This window comes from Ursus americanus, chromosome 17, assembly GCF_024610735.1.
Source record: "Ursus americanus isolate L20-20 chromosome 17, mUrsAme1.1.p, whole genome shotgun sequence".
NCBI lineage: Eukaryota > Metazoa > Chordata > Mammalia > Carnivora > Ursidae > Ursus > Ursus americanus.
Window position 1 is genome coordinate 15,448,018 of NC_142143.1, and position 22,081 is coordinate 15,470,098.

General features: G+C 49.0%; 1 protein-coding gene across 3 annotated transcripts in view; it reads right to left on the bottom strand.

Annotated features, from left to right (window-relative positions):
- The window catches only part of RFX4 (regulatory factor X4), a 136,044-nt gene that overhangs the window by 30,262 nt on the left and 83,701 nt on the right, over positions 1-22,081 (bottom strand). For all 3 annotated transcript variants that reach the window (XM_045779781.2, XM_087868784.1, XM_045779782.2), the window contains 5 exons: positions 15,530-15,630; positions 13,455-13,513; positions 9,715-9,859; positions 5,399-5,493; positions 4,877-4,994 (listed from right to left, as the gene is read on the bottom strand). In XM_045779781.2, the coding sequence (XP_045635737.1) occupies positions 4,877-4,994; positions 5,399-5,493; positions 9,715-9,859; positions 13,455-13,513; positions 15,530-15,630 (518 nt within the window). The remainder of the gene's footprint in view (positions 1-4,876; positions 4,995-5,398; positions 5,494-9,714; positions 9,860-13,454; positions 13,514-15,529; positions 15,631-22,081) is intronic.

Below are 22,081 nucleotides of genomic sequence, written 5' to 3' on the forward strand. Positions count from 1 at the left end.
GTAAAAACATTTATGCCAGATGTTTTTGGAAGGAAGAGAATTTTACATCTACTGCGACTGTTATTTGATCTTATTTCTAGCACCTATTTTTAAGATTTTATTTATTTATTTGACAGAGAGAGAGACAGCCAGCTAGAGAGGGAACACAAGCAGGTGGAATGAGAGAGGAAGAAGCAGGCTCCCAGTGGAGGAGCCTGACCCCAGGATCACGCCCTGAGCCGAAGGCAGACGCTTAACGACTGAGCCACCCAGGCACCCCATCTAGCACCCTATTTTATATTGTTTGTTTACCATCCTTTTTCTATGTTCTTTTATCTTGCCATCTCTTTTCAAATTTTTCCATTTTCATTGGTAAATTATGATTCGGTGATGATCTCTTAATTTATTCACATATATCCTGTACATTAAATCCAAACTATATTTTTTCAAGGAAGTCTAAAATTATTTAATATTCTGAGACAAAAACCTTAGCATGCTTTAACCAGTCCTTAAAGAGTCTCTTCCTACCACCTCATGTTATGTTATAGCCTAGAACTTACTTTTACTTTTTTTAAACAGGCAAAAATTATTTTTTAAATTATAATCAGTAATTAAATTTGCTTACAAATTTGAGAATTTCTCTCCTCTTTAAACAGGGCCTTCAAATTGTTTGACATCCCTTCCCTGGAGAATTGGGCGTCTATGCACCCTCTTCAAGCTTGGTAGGTTTGTGACTGCTTTGACCAACAGAGTATGGCGGAGGTGACAACTTCTGGGATTGAGTCGTAAAAGGCAATGTGGCTTCCCCCCTGGAACAGTGAGCCACCATGTGAGAAATGTGACTGTTCAGAGGCCACCATGCCGTGTGGACGCCAAGCTGCATGGAGTGCCCATAGAAGGCATCCTAATCACAGCAGTCCTGTCTTCAAGTCATCTAAACCCAAGCACAGACATAGGAGGGAAGAAGCCTCTGGATAATTCCAGCCTCCAGCTGTCGATGCACCACTGCCCTCGAGTGTTTCCATCTGAGGTTCCAGACATCGTAGAGCAGAGACAAGCCATCCCTGCTGTGCCATGTTCCAATTCTTGACGCACAGAATCCATGCACATGATGAAAGCACTATTTTATGCCACTAAGCTTTGGGGTATTTTGTTACACAGCAGCAATAACTAGAACGTGGGTATTTCTTATATCCCAGACCTTTATTTCTCTTCTTGCTGAAATGCATCCTTTAAGTGCTTTTGAAGTGATGTTCGATGGGGCCACACTCTCTTAGTGTTTGTAGAACTGAGTACGTCTTTACTTTGCCTTCACTCTTGAATAATGGCGGACAGGTCTTTGTTCTCAACACTTGAAAGGTACCATTTCTGGCATCCATTATTTCTCATCATGTGTTGTTCTCTCATAGCTTCGAACATTTTTTAAATCTACCAATACGGATTTTTAAAAATCCATCAGTGAAGATTAAACAAATCTGTCTTGCCTTTGGTGCTCTGCCGCTGAGCCCCGGGTGTCTGTCTGAGCTGTGGGAACTGCGGCAGCGTGGGTCTTGTGGGCAGGCAGATGTGGTTTCGAAACAGAGCTCTGCCCCTTGCCATACTGATCCTGGGCAAGGAAATTCTCCAAGCTCCTTTTCCACCTGTTATGATCTGTCTCGAAGAGTTCACGTGAGGACTGAATGACAGTACGTGCCTCGCAAGTATTCGTTATAATGAGCAGCAGTATCCTGCCTTTGCTTCACGTTCTACCGCCAACCTCACGGGTTGTTGCAAGAATTAAATGAGAACGTGCCCAATGTTGTGCCTGGTGCATCCTAGGCTCTCCATAAATGTTACTTTGTTTTTATGAGTAGTATTCAACTGGAGAAAGCTAGATGCCGTGATGGCTCAGCAGCGAGAACAGGGGCTCTAGTGTGGACAAGATCCCAGGGGGCTCAGCACAGTCTGGCGCATCCATGGGCAAGCCCCTCTCCTCGGTGGTTACAGGGAAAGCACTTCCTTCCTCCTAGTGCTTGGCGGGGGCCTGGCTGACGTGTGAAACGTTTGGCAGGTTCTGGGTGAGAGAGCCAGGCCTGGTCACCTACGCCTGGAGAAGCAGTCTGGAAGGCTCGGTCACGGCTACCTGGTGTGGGAGCGGCTCCCTGACGCGGCTGCTCCCGCGTGGCCTCCTCGGCCCTCCCCGAGAGGGTGAGCTATGACACCAAGCCAGAAAACAAGTGCATGAGCAGGTGGAAACTTGGGCCATGAGCAATCCTGCCCCCTTGGTGGGCAAAGCTGGGGTGGCTTTTCTAAACGTTTGATGCCGAAGTACTTCCGGGAACTACTGTTGCCTCCAGCTGTTCCCAACAGTGAAATCGGGGGCACGTGGTCAAACCCAGAGTGAAAGTGTTAACGGCATCTGTTCTGACTTGGGATCCAGGTGTCCTCTGCACGGAAATCACAGCAGTTGATGAAAAATACGCGTGCGTGTGTGTGTTACAAGTAGAAACTCTATTTTCCTCAGCCCTAACTTTGAGTTAGTTCTCAAAGTTCATCGCCTGCCAGCCTACCTTTGCTGACGGATTTTACTAGAAACTGCGGCTGGCGGCGAGGAAAGAACGTCTGGCTACTTCAGTTCACAGCATAGGCTCTCTCAGTGAGAAGGAGTTAGGAAGAAAAGAGTGAAAAGGAATTAAGGAGAAGAAAGGAGTCAACTACCTTTGAAGACGCCGTTCTGGGCAGAGGTGGTAGAGACCCCCGGGATCCCCGTGCTATTCCCCACGCTCACGTCGCCGCCAGCCCGCACCAGTCCCCGCGGCGAGGACCGTGTGGGAGTTAGGACATAGATAGAGCTCTGGGGGGGGAGGGGGCCGGCGAACAGAGGGCTCTTTTTCCTAATTAGCTGTTTTTATACAGGGAACACATGACCCAAACACAGCCACCAACTGTGTCTTTGACATATACAGGCAGAAAGGGGGAGCTGGGCTTTTGTCTGCCGCGGAGTCTTTCAACTTGCCCGTCACCCCAAGCTGCAGAACACAACAATGAGTCGAGGAGCAGGACTTCGGCAGACAGTGTGCTAAATGGACTTGGAAACAGGTACTATTTCAAACCGCTTTGGGTTGGGAAATACGGTAAAAGTGAAATTGGGTGAACATCTCCTTGCATTTTCTAAGAGATTTGTGACCATTTCTGCCATTTGCCCGAGTTTCCGGCATATCCTAAAATAGCGCGTGGTTCAAAAAAGAAAGGAATACATTTCAAGGAGAACGTTTCTTGGTAATAAATGCAACCCTTTCATAGAACCCTCACCGTTCTACTGTCCCGACTTCCTTTGTCATATTGTTAACTTAGTAAAAACAAATGAATTCCAAAGAATACTGCCAAGTGAATTACCTTCCCTGTCTCATGAAGGGCTTCGGGAATCTACGTCATCAGTTTACGAATCAGCACACTGAAGAAGAAGGGATAAAGCGAAAAAGGATGCTTGCTCTGTGGATGTGTGTACGTTTATTTGGGTGTGATATTGTGGATTCTTTGATTGTGAAGCGATGAACAGATTGCAAAAAAGTTTCAGCCATTCGCTGAACTGACAGCAGCTATGCACGAATGGTTTCCCCAGAACCAGAGGTGACATGTGCTACCACGAGCTATGCTGGGCTGGAAGCCATCGAAACGCTGTGCCTGATGGCACTGCCCAGGTAGCAGCCACCAGAGCATTTCCATACGCGGCTCAAAGAGAATTTCCATCTGTAGCCACAGTGCAGGCCAGGGCAGACAACTTCCCGATGCCGAGATTAAAGAAATACGCAACAGAACACTTCTCCAACTGGGGAACCACAGTCTTTCATGGACAGCGCCGTTTAGAAAAAACAGTGCCGCGTTTGTTTTACCACAACTGGAAAATGGTGACAAGACCATAAAAAAGCTGGATGGAAAAGTGTCAAATTAAACCCAGAGCGAGACCCAGAGCCGTTGCCTTAATTGGAGGGAATGAGAAATGAAACCACATCTCTACTTGCAAAGTAAAATAGTGAACTGAAGCAATTACCCAGAAAATCTACCAACAGCACTTTGCTGAAATGCCTCGAAATCTGAGGCCAAAGGGTTTGGAGATTTCAGATGTCTGCACGATGCCTCAGAGTCTCTCCTCACTTTGCTACTGATGACCTGGACTGGGTGCATACTCCGTTCTTTCCAGTGAGAAGGAGTAAACCATGTCTCACAATGTAGCACAGCACTCACCCCAAGTCCGTGGTTCGGTTCCTGCCTGCAGAGGAGTGTAAGCGCCCCGGGCAGAGATTCCAAGTCCCGTTACACCGGAAGCAGTAGGTGTGTGCTTGGGGCGGGAGGTGAGGGGCACCCAAGGGGTCAGTAAAACAAAAGGGAAAATGAACACAAAAGTCCTTTTCTAGGGATCCGACTGGAGTACAGTGTTAAAGAAACCAGTGTTAAAGGAACCTTTAGACACTCTCCCCACCACCGGAGAGTCAGTCAGCCCCATGCAAATATTCCAACTCAGAGGCTTTTTGAGTTCCCAGTCTTGGGAAGCCAACACTATGGAATTCGGCAAAACAGTCCCTGGAAGCAGCGTTCACTGGGGACACCTGGTGAAAGGGGAGTGCACCCACTGCTATTTAGTCCTCTCTAAACTCCATTAAAACTAGCTGGGTGAGAACCTCCATTTTCAGATTTGCATACGTTAGCACACAATGCCGTCTTTCTCCCTGAAAGTCCTGACAATGTCGAGTCCTTCCAGAACAGATACATTTCTTCCAGAACAGATACATTTTGGGGTGATGTCCTTGTGGGCTCAGGGACAGCAAGTGAGATCAAGGCTGAGTCTAGAGAGGTGGAGTTCAAGCATGAAGTCCAGAGAGGAAGTGTTTGGATCTAGGGAGGGCTGGAGTGGCCTTACCGAAGCTGGGGGCACTATGCAAGGTCATGTCCCGGATCACCCTTGTGCCAAAACAGGACCACATCAAGAGGAACTGCTGGGCCACTTTCTTCAGGGACCCTTGTCTCTTGGCAGCCACCTACAAGAAAGTGAACAGCTTCAACAGTGGTCAGTGTAAACTTTCATTTATTACTGTCTCCCTGAAAAATGCTAGGAAGGCTTTTGGGTCTCCAAGTTCAATGCTATAGAACAATGGTTTTTGACTTGCTATTTCTTCCAGCAAAAGCACGCTGTAAAGAATGAAATCTTAGGACCCAGCACACACAGCAGATAAAGGAGACGCTGACCGGGCTGAATCAGGGGAAGGGGACTCACGGTGCTGCCTTCTTCAACCCCCACCTCCAGAGGGGCCCAGGCCCCTCCTCAGAACCCCAGGGCTCCGTGGCTGCTGAGGAACATTCACATGGCCATTCTCCCAAGTGCCACACAGGGGAGTGGCGGGTCGCAGTACCAGGGCTGCTCCTCCCGCTCTGGCTTACCAACCTTCACAACACACCGGTCCACCATGGTGTCTAGCCACTCGATGTAGGACTCAATGGGAGACTGCTCCTCCAGGAGGTGGTCAAACTCCTGGTACACTGTCAAACAAAGGAGAGCCCCCCCACGTCACTGCAGCTGTGTCTACACAGAGATACATCTTCAAAGAACAAAGGAATGTAACTGAACAAAACGGAACTCCAGTCTTAACAGAGCATTCAGGCTTTAGAAAATATGCCCCACCTTACCTTTCCAGGCTCATCTTTGCAGCCTCTGAGCTCCTGAGAGCCTGGCTCCCATGTTTAACTTGCCATATGCCCTCGACAAGCCCTACTTTCTCAGGCAGTTCCCTCTGCTCGGACTGTCTGGTTCTTTGTGGCCCAGCCCACTCGATGCCTCTCATGAAATCCTTTTTCCCCTCCGCAGGCCCCTCACCAGCAGAACTGATCACTCCTCCTCCACTTTGTTATCCGTATGCGCCCTTTGCTGCATTGCTAATGCCGTGTTACAGTTGCAGGACGTGGCTCCCGGGCCAGTTCTGTGTCCAGGGATCTTTCTCAGCCAGGGCCTTCCTTGCTATCCAGGGTGTGCTTGCACTAATGGACCCGGGCAGTGCCGTTCCCTTGCCCTCTGCCCCGTGGCGGGGCACGTCTGATAGTTCAGTGCTTCTAAACCACACCTGTAGAGGGCAAGTGGCCCCACCAGCCTGTCAGGGCTCAGCAGGCAGGAGATGCTTAATAAATGTTCACGGTATAAAGGAAACAATCTCTGTGCCCCTAGTTTCTGTGTGAAGAAAAGGAGGATAATCGTACCACTTTATAACCTGTCTTCAGCTGCACATCAAATAACCGAGGCCGGAAGGGCTACGGAATTCGCGAAGCACTACAGAAAAAAGAAACCTTGCTGGGCGACCTCCAGTTTGAAACATCTCTTTCCATGACCGTTCTTGTGTTTTCTGCATGTGGAGCTCTGTACATCAAACCACACCTTCAGATCCACACCCTGCTTACAGTTTCCATTTGTCCAGGCGGTTTTTGGTCTCCCGTTCCACTGGCCGAGCCGAGGTGCTCGTTTTCCTGAGTTGACGGCTGCGACAAGACGTCGGCCATTGGACCCAGGACCCGGGGCCCAGAACAGGTTAGAATGACAGGGGGCTTTAAACGTCCCCATTGAGTTGATATTGGCGTCTTTTTACAGAGGAGGAAGGTGTGTCTCCATGGGATGAAGGGACCCCCTCAAAGTCAGAGGGTGAGTGAGTGCCAGAGCGGGGACTGGAGCCCATGGCTCTGATTTCTCTTTGCGGTGCTTTTCTCTCGATGGCACGGGCGGTGCCTCTGGTGCATGGGTGCCATTGTGCTTTGGTTGGTGAAGGCGAGGACAACGGAAGTGACCAAGAACATGCTTACAGCTGACTCCTACTGGGTTCTTGCCCCATGCCAGGCACCTTCCTCACTGCTTTGCACGGACACTCTAGTCTAATCCTACAGCAACCTCAAGAATGTGACAGCGGTTTCTCAAATGCTTGTTGAATGAAGAGATGAACAACCCAAGGAGGCAGGTCCTGTTACTACCACCCATTTTACAAATGAGGGGGCGGAGGCACTCAGACACAAGTGATTTTCCGAAGGTCTCCCCGCCAGTGAATAGCAGAGGCGGGTTTCAAACCCAGCCTGACCTGATGCTTGCCTCCCAAGCACGGCACTGGACCAGCTTGACATGCTGTCCCAGGCCCCATTTCATCCCCTCTGCCTTCTCCGCATGTCAGAGACTCGGAAGCTGAGGTCAGCAAGCACAAGAGCCAGGGTTTGTTGGGCATCCCAACCCCCTGCTCTTACCACAGTCATGCTCATCAGCAAGCTCAAGTCCGGACGTGTGTTTCTTAATTTAGGGTAAGCAGAGCATTCCCAGGCAGGACCTATTTCACAGAAGTGACGGAAACCCCCTAAAGCAGGAACGTGCAGGCTTGTCAACTGGGGATAAGGCAGGGAGGGTGCAGCACACAGTTGTGTTCAAGAACTTACTTCCCGGCTGTCTGGGGGCGGGGGAGGGGATCTGCAAGGATGATACTCGTGTGCCAGGCCACCTGCCTTGAGGGCTGGTGCCCTTGCTCAATCCATTCCCTGCCCCACCCCCCTTCCAGGCACTGTATCATACAGAGGTGTCCTCTTGGGTAACATACAACCATTTGTGAATTACTTGTTCAATTTCTGGTCTGCCCTTAGCCTGAGCTCCACATGGGGAGGGCAGTGTTCATATTATTCACTGCTTCTTGCCCAGCTTCTAACACAATGCCTGGCCCAGGACAGGCATTCAGTAAGTACCCAGCTGGGTTGACCTGAACCTCACCACTCCCTTCCTCTAGCTGAAGGACACAATCACAGCTTTAAAGGGTACCATTCTGTCCTGGGCCTAAGAGAACTTGAAGAGGAAAACCCAAAAGTTTCCCTTCTTGGAGAGGCCACAGTGACCTCCAAGGTGCTCCAGCAAAGGCTCAGAGACTGGCCCCTAAAGCAAGCGGTGGGGCCTGCGTTTTCCCCTGTGAGTGTGGGTAACATTTTCCTCCTCCACCAAAGGTGCTGAGGGCAGAAGAGAGCTGGGTCTCACGCTGCTGGGAGTCCTGTCATTCTGGGTTCCCATTCATCTGTCCGGCCCAGCCAGATGTTACTGGCACCTCGTCCCGGGGTGAGGCCCTGGAGACACAGTGATTGAAGGTACGGCTAGTGCTGTTGGGGGCTGACACCCATGCTCTCTGTTGGCCTTGTAGCAGGGAGCAGGACAAACAGAACAGGAGCATGACTGCATGAATTTGGAAAGACCCTGCAGCCTCTGGAACTTGCCCACATCTCATCATTTTTGTCTCCTCTGCTCCTCCCAAGAGAGAAGCACTAGTGCATGGTGGTGAAGCCGAGGTCGGGCGTAGGTCGGAGAGCCCCCTCTGCCGCTGGGGATAAGGGTCACCAGCTCTCTGAGGCTGAGTCCTGTCCTCTGTAAAAGGAGGGCGGTGGGTATCTTCCACGTGGGGTTGATGTAGAGAATTAACGAGATCACACACGTGATAGGTCTGCGCAGACGAGTCCATCTGTGAGCCCACTTCTTGTTTTAGGGACCACCTTCTAAGTTCTTACCGGGGAAAGCAGGCTGCTGGCTGCTGTGGAGTAGGGAACATGTACGGAAGGAGCTCTAGGAAAGAAGCCCCAGCAAAGGTCCCCAGGGTTCAGGTTTTAGCTGCTCCGGTGGCTTTTGGAAAGGGCTCCGTGGGAAGGAGGTCTCTAATAGGAACACCTTTCGGAACTTGTTTTTAAACACCACATGCTTAGCCTGGCTGAAGAAAATTCCCTCAAGAGGACACACAGAAGGTGTATACTAGAAATCTGAGGGGCCTGGGGGCTCACAGGAGAACAGGCCCAACTTCTCAGGGGGACAGCCGTTGTGCAGCTTCCTCAATAATGTACTCTCAGGATCTGGGGCCTCACCCCGCTCAGAAGGAGAGAGTGCCCCAGCTGTCATCCCCCACCTCCAGTGAGTCTCAGCTCCAACCTTTCTGAGAGCTGGTAGGAGAGTGTGGACCCGCCATTCCGCACTCCTGTTCCCCTGCCCCCCACAGCCGGGGCATGAGAAAGCAAAGTGAGAAGTTGCCAGTAGACCCCCATCCAGGGCCGCTGGGTGTGGGATGTGGGGGGCAGCAGGCTGTGGTGGGCGCGTGAGCAACAGCAGAGGTGTGCTGATGATGGTGGAGTTCTCAGCCCCCTCACGTCCTCTACTACTAAGAGCGCCCGACCTGACCTCAGCCAGACAACAGCGGAGCAGTGTACCTGCAGCCTTTGTCCACGGGGACATGAACACATGCTCACAGACGTACGCCACCACCCACTCCCTGCTCAAACATTTAATGGGATCGAAGGTTTCACCTGCCAATAGGTGGGCTGCCTCGTGTGACCCTCCGCTGGGAAACGGGCAGCGTATCCAGCTGACTCCAGGCTGATGTACACTCAGGCAGCACGCTTTTGTTCTCATTTTTTTATGTCACCTATGGGACTATGCCTGGCACTGAAAGTCACCCCGGGGGGCCTTTTGCATGACACTGTGTGCTGCCCAACTGCACCAGGCTCCCCTTCCCCCGGGAATGTTGACACATGTCCTTTTAAATCAATTAGCCCTCCCCTCTGGGCTGACCATTTAACAGGAACAATAAGAGGGAAGAGATCCTAGGGGGAAGGACAGGGTGGGAATGTCTCTTAAATATTTACCAAGATACTTTTTCTTTCTTTCTTTCTTTTAAAAACAAAACCAGAAACGACAGGACGATTGGCGGCATATCTTACATTGGATGATAAGTTTCCGGTGCTCATCGCGGGAGTCTTCCATGGTGTAGAGGGTTTGCTTGGTGATGCTGTTGAGGTCCACGTTCCTCCAGTCTTCCAGCATTTGGAATGTGATGTCTGCACTGTGGATCACCGTCCGAGATGCCTGTAATCCAAGCCAATCAACTCATTAGCTCGAGGGTGATTAGGTTAAAACCCCTGCACATTCTTTCCTTTTTAATGAATCTGCATACAGTATTTTGCAAACTACTTGAAAATTCAGGAAAGCTCCGTTTCAGGAAATCAGCAGATGAGTCCATAACTCAGAAAACCCACACAGTCTTTTCTCTCGTGGCTCTCTTTTCTCAGCTCTATAAAAAATTACTCCAGGGTGGTCGAGGCTAGACCAAACCCTGCTGTTCCCAGCCCCTTTGGTCTTGACTCCTGGTAAACAATGGGATGAAGCCCAGAGACCTGTCAGCCTTCTGATGTAAGCTTCCAGGATGGGAGCTCTGTGCTTAATAACCCATGTGTCTCTAGTGTCCGAGAAGCAACGGGCCCAGATCTTGGAACAGTCCTGTTACCCGACGGCCAATGACATCTTTAATCCCATCTTTAACCCCATCTTACAATGTGTATTTTTCCATATAAATGCATTCTGAAGCAGTTTATGGTCTAGCTTTCTGCTTTTGCTTTTTGGTTTTTAGGTGACTATAAGGATGAAAACAAATACGAGTAACTGAGAGGGAAGGGAGGGGAACAAAACCTGAAGACTCAGGCGCTCAATAACGTGCATGTGGTGTGTGTGCCCGCTCACGTGCACACTCGACCTGCGGTTTCCTCAGCAAACCCCCATGAGTAGAACTTCAATTGGCAAGTGGGAACAATACTTGGAACCACCAAGTTGGAACAATACTGATAAAAGCAAAAAAACCCAAAACATTTGCAAGATCATTTCCTTTACTTGCATGTTTTAAAAAATGTCTTTAATCAAATGGAAGAAAAAAAGACTTCTGATACACATGGACATTAAGTCTCCTAACGTGTGTGAATTTCCAGGCAAAGGTAAATACCGACAACCTCCCCCACCCGACTGTCTGAGCACAAGTAAACTCTTACTTAAATCACTGTAGGACTTTCTGAAGGTCAGAGGCCTAGAATATATGAATATACGAGTTGGGTCCATCTCTACCGATAATGGAAACAACTAAATGTAAAGGTTTGTGATTCTGGACTCAAATATATTTAGTTCAAATCTTGGCCTTGCTGCTACCCAACTGGCTCATTTGGGGCAGGTCGGCCGATTGGCCTCAGTTTCCTGATCTAGAAGAGGGAGGTGTAATGGTGCCTGCCCCCGAAGGAGGGCTGGGGTTTGAGGACTCTGGAGATAATGTTGGAACAGTGCGTAGTTCAGGGAGTAAGAGCTCCACAAAGGAGCTACTGTTATCCGGGTCCGCGGTCTTTGCGGTGACGCACAGGCACCTCAGGGCCCTGGCTCATGGCGTTGTGGCCAGCTGGAGCGTTCCTCACGCACCCTGCCTGCCATTTCTGCCATCATGCGTGCTCCAACTTCAACGTCACACCCATGGCACAGCCTCCTCTAACCGCTGGGTCTCAATCCCACTTATGTGCCCCATCATTCTCTATTTCCATTGTGTTTCCGTCCTAACACTTAGCACTTTTAATGAATTCTTTTATCGTTCACTTTTTTTTTCTCTGCTCAGGGCAAGTACCACTAAATATAGTGTCTGACATACAGTAGGCACGCAAAAGATTGTGTGCAACGAATAGTTGAGACAGGAATGCCAAGTTGCTCGCTTAGTGTATCTGAAAGGGCCTGGGTATTTAGATCCTGGGTTTCAGTATGACTTGTCTTGTATGTGTTCAGGAAAGCCTGCTGGGATAGTCACTAGGATGTTCCGTGGAGTTTCCTTCCTGTCACTAAACCCAGTTCCTCCGGCTGATCCAGAAATGTGTCTGAGAGCCGTCCCGTCAAGACGGAAAGATAGCATATGCTGATTAAAATCCATACCGTCTGTGTGGGAAGTGGAGAGAGAGCATATGTGCGTGTACATGTGTGTGCACACGCGCGTGCAGGCGGTTGTAGGTACAGATACGGATGCTTTTACCTGCATGCATTGAAGAGTCAAAGGCGTCCCCAAATTGCCCGAGCCCAGGAGGGAGGCTCCAAAGCCACGCCTAGTTCTCTGGTATGACCCAAGCCCAGCTCTTCCAAGCTGGCGAAAGAACCAGAAGGCACGCACCCCTGGAAATATGGCAGTGTTTCTCTGTCCTGCCAATATTTGTTTGCTCCCCTAAATCCCACTAATCTGGTCAGGCTCTGCCCTGTCCCAGAACAGTGCCCAGGTGTGGCCTCTCTCCCAGCCAGCACGAACGTGAAGGGTGTACCTCTGCTTTCCAAATCTTCCAAATCATCCACTGTGCTGTTTATGCCGGAGGCAGGGCAGGGACAGTGAGCTATGTGTGGGTGTCGTTCTGTATTTTCAGGTTCCTGGCCTGGAGGCTTCCTTCAGGTCACTCTAACGCGAAACCTTGACCTTGAATAGCCAGCACCGACCCAGAACCACAGCATGAGGGAGAGGTGGCAGACTCCACACAAAGAAGGCAGGCAGGTGGCAGGCGGGAGTGAGGGCGCCAGCCAAGCCTAAGAGGAAGTGGGGCTGACCAGGAGGACAGTGCCTGCTGGACAGGAGCTCAGCCCATCCACTTGACTCCTGCCCTGGGAAATGGGGCTCTGGGGCTGTTTAGCTGTCATCTCCCAGGTTCAACTGTTAAGGACCAAGTAAAAACAATTTCTGAACGCATGCAAATCAAACAAAAATAACCCCTCCCATCCGAGGGCCAGATTTGACCTGTAGCCACAGGTCTGCCCCTTCTGCTTTAAGATCATTAACATTCTAAGGAATGTTAACTGGCTGCCTTAATAGACTTCGATTCCCTTCCTTAAGGTGCAAACTTAGGAGAAACACAAAACTTTATGACGTCAAATTATCACCAAGGAGTTATAGGGAGATATTCCACCTTTTACTGTACGCATTTTTGTTATTGAATTTTTGATAGTAAGCATGTGTCACTTTTGTGCTAAAAAGAACAAAAATCCGGAGAAAATCAACAAAAGTGGGTAAATGTTTAACATACTGTGTGGCTTTGAACTCTTCTGGAGGATACATACACAACAAACAAATCATCCTCTTTATCTGTTTGAATCATTTATCTCTGTGATTCACAAGCTGGGGGGGGGGGGTGACACTGGGTGCCCAGGCTACATTTGGCCGCGTCTGGAGACATTCTTGATGGCCACAATCGAGGTGGTACCTGGGGGTGGGGTGCTGGGCATCGGGGTGCTGGCATGCGGGGAGAGCCAGGGATGCTACTAAATGCCTGCACCGCACCAAACAACCTCCGAGAGCGAAGAATGATCCAGCCCCACATGTCGGCAGTGGCCCAGAAAGCCGCATCTACTCAAGGGAAACGCGAACTTGTGCACAGAACATGTCTGAAAGGTTAAGGGTGACCGACGTCAGAAATTACATGTTAGTCCAAACTATTTCGTGATTGCCTCATGTTTTTACTCTTTATCAGTAGAAATTAAACAGTAAGAGTGTATCAAGCACCTATTATACTGTATTAAACTATCAAACAGCCTTGCCCCCCACAGATCTCTGGGGAGCTGTTCTGTGCATTTGCCCTCGTGGGCAATGACTTCGCAGGAATTAGAGAACATAACACAGGACACATACCTGGCAAAGGTGATTCAGGGATGTCTGCCGTCTCAGAATTTGGGAAAACCTCCTCGACACTGCAAGAGGAAGAGTCAGTCTGAAGTTTTTGCATGCTGTATGGTCCTACCTTGGATTTTCCAGGGGCAGATTTCGAAAAGTAGCTTATTTGCCTAAATTCGTCTCACTGTCCAACCCCATTTTATGTACCCGCTGGCAAAACCCTGCATTTGATTCTTTGTTCTCCCATGTGGACAACTACTTCCTAAAATGGCGATATTTGGGGTACATATTTTCAAAGCCACCCGCATGCCCTACTGGCAGGTGTGAGAAATTGTGGCGTCAATCAACCGTGAGTAAAAGCAATTATTTACTTGTCTTTCATTTCGCTAATTGCGAGCTCAATCACTTCTCCCCATAAATAATTGCTGGAATCAAGTGGAAGCTTTGAAGAAGGCCCTTTAAAAGTAGTATATCTAATAGGGAAACTTGATTGAGCCTCAGCGGTGTGTGGTGCGAGGGCTTGCTTTTAGGATGGAACCCTGGGCTGTACCTTAAATGCAGCTTTGCATTCGTAATCTGCCGTTTTTATCAAACGGTCTCCACGCCCTGGCGGTGCGTTTTGCTGATCCTGTTTACTATAGTGATGTAACAGGCTGACGGTTCGAAGTGGGTGATTTTAAATCGGAAGATTTCAGGACCAAGCAGACAAGCCATGTGGCAGCCCCAGGTCTCCACTCTCGCAGAGTTGTCTGGAGTGGTGTGTGTTTCCACTCCTCGCCCATTCTCGAAGTGCCCCCGAGGCTCCCCGGGAAGAGGGGTTCCTGCAGGCCCCGACAGGTGGAAGGTCCGACAGGCCTCCTTGCTGCCAACTTTCTACAGGTTTGTTTTGTCAGCATAATTAAAACGGGTGCGGGGCATTCTTCTCATTAATTTCTGAACTGGTCAAGAAGCAGAAATTTCCCTGGGATTATTCTAATTTGTACTCAGAGCCAGCTTGGTTTGAAAAATAGGGCGTGGGGGGGTGGGGGCGCAGATGAACTTCTAATTTTCCAGACCGATCAATCGTTAATCCTTCTCCTTAATTACTTTTTCTTTAACTTTCTGATGTGGAATTTAGTGCTCATGAAAAGAAAAGAACTGAGCGCCGTGAAATAAAGCGGGCTTTATCAGTAGGTGCTGGGCACTGCAGGCGGCCTCAGCCTCGGAGCGCCTCTGAAAGGGCTCCCTGTGCCTGCCCGGAGAGGGTAATTTGATCCCCTTCATTTTCCCTGCCGCCACTTACTCTGGGGCGAGAATGGCAAGCTGTATTCAAATGCTGCTTTAAGAAACCTATATCTTAAAACTTTGTTTTGCTTAAAATCATTTCATCTTTGTGTAATAGCACGTGCGTCTTCCCACAAGTACAGAAACACAGAGAGAGAGAAATAGGTCCGGTTTGCTCAGGCAAAACTAAGAGTGGAGAATGGCTGGTGATGCTCAGCAGAAAAAAAAAAAAAAATCACATTCCTAATCCCTGTAGGAGAAATATTAATTTGGCTTCCTAATTAGCTAGAGAATTGAATATGTGAAGCCCCGAAGCCGTTTCCTGGCTCCCGTCTTTGGGGGCAGGGACTTTGGGGAAATCCCAGAGTTTTGGGGTCGGACAGACTTGAGTTTGACTCCTGGCCCCTTCTTACCAGCTGAGTGGCTGTGTGGCTTTGAGGAAGTTTCTTGGCCTCTCGGAGCCTCATCTGCAGGATAGGGATCCTACTCCCTACATCACAGAGGTGGTGTGAGGATTACATGGGATGAGATGGTGTGATAAACAGACACTCTGGTGTCAACAGACAGACCTGGGAGCAAATCCTGCCCCGGCTACTGGCTACCCCTCTAAGCCCCTTTCATTTTCCATAAAGGGAGAAGTGTGCCACCTGTAACACACCTTTTGGGGGGACTGAGGAAGTTCATGCATGAAAAGCGCTAGGCTTCATCCCTGGTGCTTTGCAAACAGTAAATGTAAGTTACCATTATTATTTTATGAACGACCTATATAATAAAATTGTTCAGCACTAGAATGTTCTCCCTTCCCCTCAGCTCCCCACCTCTGTACTTACATTCAAATTTAATGTTTCGTAAATTTTCTGGGAGGTCATGGAGAGCCACTTTTAGCCACTCATCCAGCTGCTTGGCAAACTTTCGGATCACCTGAGTTAAGCTGGAAGGAGAAATGATCCATTTTAAGTGCCTCGTGTGTTGCCTGGACAGGGCTGGGCTGTCCTGGAATCATGTTTGGGTTGCACCAGTGTCACTCAGAGCCGCGACCTCAGGGGCAGGGGGGTGGCCCCGGTCCCACAGGGCACTGGTGGGCGTGAGCAGGGCCCGGAGGGAACGTGCCCCCGTGCTGATCACCGGGGGTTGTGGCACCCTGACTCTGAGCAACACGCCATCCGTCCTGTTCTGCACAAGCCTGTGTGAGCCGCTTGGCAGGACCTGGGAAGCAACAGCGTGTCTTTACACCGACACGCAGCCCTGACCTTGAAACCATATCCCGTTTGGAGAGCCAAGGGCTGTGTGGGGGCCGGGGGTGAAGGGTGAAGGGACGGCAGGTTGCAGCATGAGATGGGAATCGGGAGGACCTTGAGCACGGCTTCCAGGCTCTCACTGTGAACACCACGGGCTGGGCCCCGCGTGCGTCATCCCCGGAGTCCTCCTTCGGCTAGCCGCCACAGGGACCTCAGCCCCTGTGGAGTGTCCACACCGTCCGCGCCCCTACCCGGCCCTCGGCGGTGCCCCTGGGATTCTCCTGTCAGACCCTGATCACCCACCTCCCCTCCCCCCCGAGGCGGGCCCACTGGGTTTCTCGTTCCTTCGCGCCTCACTTTGCCAACCTTCTCCAAGACCCTCCACCACCAGCGGGCACCGCTGGGGAGAACTTCTCAGGGAACACAGCCACAAAGGGAGAACTTTCCAGCATTCCACTATGGCACAGCTCTCCTCCCCCACCACCTTGACAGAATCAAGGGCGGTTAACCCCATGTCTTCCCCTCCTGCGTCCTCAGGAACCCCACCTCACTGACCACCCCTTCTCCTGGATAGCCCACCTCTTTCTCTCACCAAGCATGTCTCACCTTAAAAATAAACCCTCTTATTTCCTCACGCTCTCTCTTCAGGTTACCTCCCTCTGTCTTCCACTTCACAGATGTCCTTCTTCAGAGAGTTGCCCAGACTCTCTCTCCTTTCCTTCACCTCCTGCTCACTCCTCCCCTCACTCCAGTCCCTCAGCCTAAACAGCTCCCCACCAGGCAGCAAGCTGCATCCAGATGCGAACCCAATGGACTCAGTTTGGTTCCCATGTGGCTTGACATCTTGGCAGCATTTGGCTCTGTTGGCCCCTCCTCCTCTTGGAAACATTCACTTCCCCTGGTGGTTGTGGCCCCTCTGTCTTGCAGCTGCTTCTTCTCAGTCACAAACCTCAGCCCCTGTACCTGGCCTTTACTTCCTCCGGCTCCTCCACATCTAGTCCTGGGCCCTCGCTGGTCAGATTTTGTCCTTCCCTGGATTGCTTCCCTGTGACCACAGCTTTAGGCCCTATCTACACTTGTTTTTATAGGTCTAGAGCAAAGGTCTCCAGAACTCTAGACCAACCACCTACTAGGGCTCCTCCGTTTAGCGTCCCAAAGGCACATTAATCCTCAAGATGTCCAAACTGAACTCATTGCTTCTCCGTCAGACCTGGGTCTTTTCTTATGTTCCCTATTTCTTATGTATTCTTATGTTCACTTTCCCCAAAGTTTTTGTTTTCAATTTTTTTATATGAAAACATTTCAAATATAACCCAAGATAGAATGGTATAATAAACCTCCAGGTAACTCTGACCCAGCTCCAATAACTAGCAACATTTTCCCAGTTCCGTTTATCACATGCCACTCGGTCTTTTCTGGAATGCTGTAAGCAAAATCATGACATATCATTTCAAAAACTGTGTGCATCTTCTAATATGCACTTAAATATCATGTATATGTATGCACACACACACACTTAAAACCACCATGCCATTAGTATACTTAACTGAATGAACAGCAGTTCCTTAATATTGTCTAAAGCCCAGCCTGTACTCAAATTTCTCTATTTCTCTCAAAGCTATCTTTTGGTTTCTTTGAATCAAGATCCAAACAAGGTCTACACATTGCACAAAACACTGCCTTGCTCTATTTCTTAAGACTTCTTAAAAAATTCTCTTTCATGCCATTGGTTTGTTGGCCACCTCATGTTATTTGTTCCCTGGAATGTCCCACACTCTGATTTGGCTGATATCTTCTTCATAGTGCCATTTAACCTGTTCATCTATCCTGGGTGCTTCTCATAAACTGACGGTTCTAAAAAGTAGATTGGATTAAGTTATTTTTTTTTAAAGATTTTATTTATTTATTTGACAGAGAGAGACAGCCAGCGAGAGAGGGAACACAAGCAGGGGGAGTGGGAGAGGAAGAAGCAGGCTCATAGTGGAGAGCCTGATGTGGGGCTCGATCCCATAACGCCGGGATCATGCCCTGAGCCGAAGGCAGACGCTTAACGACTGCACCACCCAGGCGCCCCTAAGTTACATTTTTTTTTAAGGCAAGAGAACTTCGTTGGTGCCCCCTGTGCTGCCCACTGAACCACACCATGAGACTCATAATGGCTGGTTGTCCCTCTTTTACTGCATCTGGTTTTGACACTTGAATAGTCTCTTATCCCATGAGCGTGTACTGCAGACTCTATCTCCAAGTTGCCTCTCAACGTCATCCAGTCCCTCTCTTTTCTCCCTACTTCCAGCTATCATCATCTCTCCCCTGGGCCAGTACTGCAGCTTCTAGAACAGTAGGTACAAGAGCCTACCTGCTTGCTCACCTCCCCACCTCTACCCCGTCTTCCACACTGTGAGAGGGATTTCTCCCAAACACTTGCAATTCAGATCCAGTTCACCTTCTGATTAAAACCCCCCAAAGCTTTCACATTATGCTTAGGATAAAGACCAAAATTCTGACTGTGATCCCCAAGGCTCACACTCCAGCCTTGCTTTCCTCTCCAGTCTCACCTTGCATTCTCTCTCTTCATCCATGTTTTAACCCCTCTTGCCTCCACCCAGTTCTTTCCCACCTCAGGGCCTTTGACCTTGGTATCCTTCCATCCAAGAGCATCCCACACTTCTTCACCTACTCGACTCTTCCTCATCAATCTGATCTCAGAGCAGGTGTCACGTCCACAGGAAAACCTTCTCTGAAACCCCCTAGTCTAGGTCAGAGTCCCTGATTATTCCTCTTGAAGGGCCAAGTTGGGACAGTTGGTAACTATACACTGACTTGTGTGATTATCTGATTCATGTCCGTCTTTCCCACGAGACTGTGTGCTCCAATGTGGAGGCAGGGACTATGTCTGGTTTGCTTCTCACTGTGCGTTCAGCACCTAGCATGGTGCCTGACACCAAGAAGGCACGTGAGGAAAGTTTGTTAAACGAAATGAATGAATGAATGAGTGGCTCCCAATCCCCAGCTGGATGGACCCTACCCATACTGTCCCCTCCTTTATCTTTCTGACTTCAGCTCCTCCCACTCCCTCTCCCCACCCCTACCCCCTGCCAGCTTACTCAATTCCCACAGCACCAGCTTCTTTTCTGTTTCTTCAGGTCCTTGACAACCTCACCAGGGCCTTTGGATCTGCTGTTCCCTCAGCCTGGAAAGCTCCTGCCCCAGATTGCAGCCTGTTTCCTCCCTTCCTTAACAACTTCAGAGGTCGGTTCAAGTGTTGGCCACAGGATCTGAAACTGCCAGTCTCCCCACACTCCCAGCTCTACCAACTATCTCAACACTCTCGAGCCTGCCATATGTTTTAAAAAAATCAGTCTGGTTCCTGAGATGAAAATCAAGTGTAGAAGGGCAAGGACAGAGCAGGGAGATCTGTTTGGAGGTTATTCCAATAATCCAGGCAAGAGAGCATCAGGGTGAAGGTGGTAACAGTGGAAATAATGTAATATGGCCAGATTAAAATATTTTGAAGGCAGAGCCAGCAGGATGTCCTGGTGAGTGGATGTGGGTGCATGAGGAAAGAGTGTTGTCAAGGATGCCTTCGTGAAACAAAGGTGGTATATGTACCCCCGTGCCTAGCAGAGTGCCTGATACACAGGATGGGCTTGATAAATGTTGACTACTGAGTGAACCAAAAGTACCGCACACGTAATAAAGCCAAAGTACATTCTCAGAGATTAACACGTTGGATCCGACTTCTAAGTGAGATGACTTCTTAGAATATTTGGCCACTCTGGACAGAGGTCAAAATTTAGAGGGTGACCTAGATCAGAGTCTGAAGTGATCATCTGATGGCTGCTGTACCATCGAGGACGGTGGGCTGCCATTCCCCACCCATGACACCTTTCTCAGGGGCCATGACTTGCAGCTGGAGTAGAGGAGCTGGCCTTCGTACGGGGGCAGGAAGTAAGCAGCAGGACCAGTGATGGGCCTTTTCCTTTGTGCAATCATTTGATTTTATTACAGTGAAGAAAAGTGGGAAGCAACTCATCCTGGAAAGGATTCTATTTTGGGACTTGGAACTGGGACTGCCAGACTTTTAGGAGTAATCTGAACACGAGCAAGTGAGGAGCTGAACTCCTGCTCACCTGGCCTAGAGAAGCCTCCTGGCTCGCTCCACCTTCCTGCAGCATCAGATGATGCCCTCCGTCACCCTCTTCCTCACATACTCTCCTTTGATGGTACGCATGCTGCGGCCTGACCCCCTTCTCTGATGACTTACTCTGTCTCCTTCCATTTCACTCCCCAGGCTGGCACTCCCAGGGTCTGTCCTGTACCTCCAGTGTCACGCCTTCTCGTCCCTTTTGTGCAGGTGGCTCCCTCGTCTACAGCTCCAGCTTCAGCCCTTCTCCTGCATCTTGATTCCACACTTGTAATTCTCTGAATGACTTCCAGCCGTGAGGCTGGTACAACAGCAACAGCACTGATGCCAGCTACCTTTTAATGAGGGCAGTGTGCCAAGTACTAAACACTTCACATGTATTTTCTTATTTAATCTTCACATCTACCCTACGAAGTAGGTACTAGTGTTAGTCCCAGCAGAGAGGTGAGAAACCGAGGCTCAGAGAAATTACTTGATTTGTCCGAGGAGATGCAACAAGTAAGTGGACAAGCCAAGACTGAAGCCCACATGTGTCTGCCTCCAAAGCTCTAGTATCTCAGTCTTCTTTCTGCTTCTCTGATATCTCAAATTCCCTGCCCAGCCACCACCCCTACACAGCTCATTAGCCGGTGTGCATACACACACACACACACACACACACACACACACACACACACATGCACACACACTTCCTTACTTCTGATGAACCAATCATTACTAACAACCACTATGCCAAGATCACCTGGGAGGTCACAAGAAGTGAAAAGCCCAAGTTTGAGAATGACCTACCTTTCTTATAAATAAACATCAAATGGTTCATGGTTATCTCTGTATTATCACTTGTTCACCTGCATTTCAATATGGTTTACCGAGTTAGAAGGTAAGGGGTAGGTCAGCTAGTAAGAACTTCCAGAGTCAAATCTCCTTTCTACCCTGGCCAAGCACCAGGCTGGGTACACAGAAGGCACTCAAACAGGTTTCAGGGATGAATGAGTACATAAAATTGTGGAAAGTCAGCTGTCTGATGACATCTGGTCTTTTGAATAACTTTTTCCCCTGATTTCATGAGAAAGGCACTGAGTTTCTAAGTCAAGGATCACTTTGGCAATTAGTTAACAATGTACGTATTAAAAATGGTCTCCTGCGGCCGACTGTACACTCAGTGAGGGTGGGGGCAGGGGCATGTGTAACTTCTTTGATGTGGTGCTCCGGGACTCAGCATAGCGCCCGCATGCTGTAGGAATCAACCAACACTGCTCAGTGAAGAATCGACAGTTAAGTCGTGGCTGTTTCATTTCTTTGCCGGTGAAGGTGGACTAAAGTTATTTCAGCTCTTAAGCTTCAATTTTTATGTCTATAAAAATGAGCCAATTATAGAGAAGGATTTCATTAGCATTTCATTAGCACCCCACAAACTGCTTCATAACAAACTACAGATGCCTTGCCGGTGTGTAACACCTGGTAAGCACTACTAGAGGTATGTGAAGCTCTCATATAAAGGTGTGTATACTTCCGCTGACCACCCAGGAGGTACCTTCTCACTACAAAACAGGTACACAATCGGCCATTATCTAGTTCCCTTGAACAATGTGCAAGAAAGAATAACTCAAAGCTCTCTCTCTCTCTCTCTTTCTATATATATATATATATATATATATAAAATAGTTGTGTATATTTATTTTTATAATCCTACGCATATTTAAAAATCAGATATATATATGTGTATGCACACGATTATAAAAATAATCCAGTCTCAATTAGGACACTAGAAAAACACAGAAAAACATGAGATTAAAATTTGACCATAATCCCACTGGGAGGTAATCTTTGTTGCTTACCTAGGTATGTTTCTGTTCCACCTAGAATGTGGAAAATTAGAAAGAACAACACTCCCACCATAACAAGAGAAAGCCAGATAATCTGTAAAATCCTAACTTTTCTTTAACTCATCAGACAGCTGAAATCACAACCGCCTAGCTTGGAATACATAGAAAGACAGG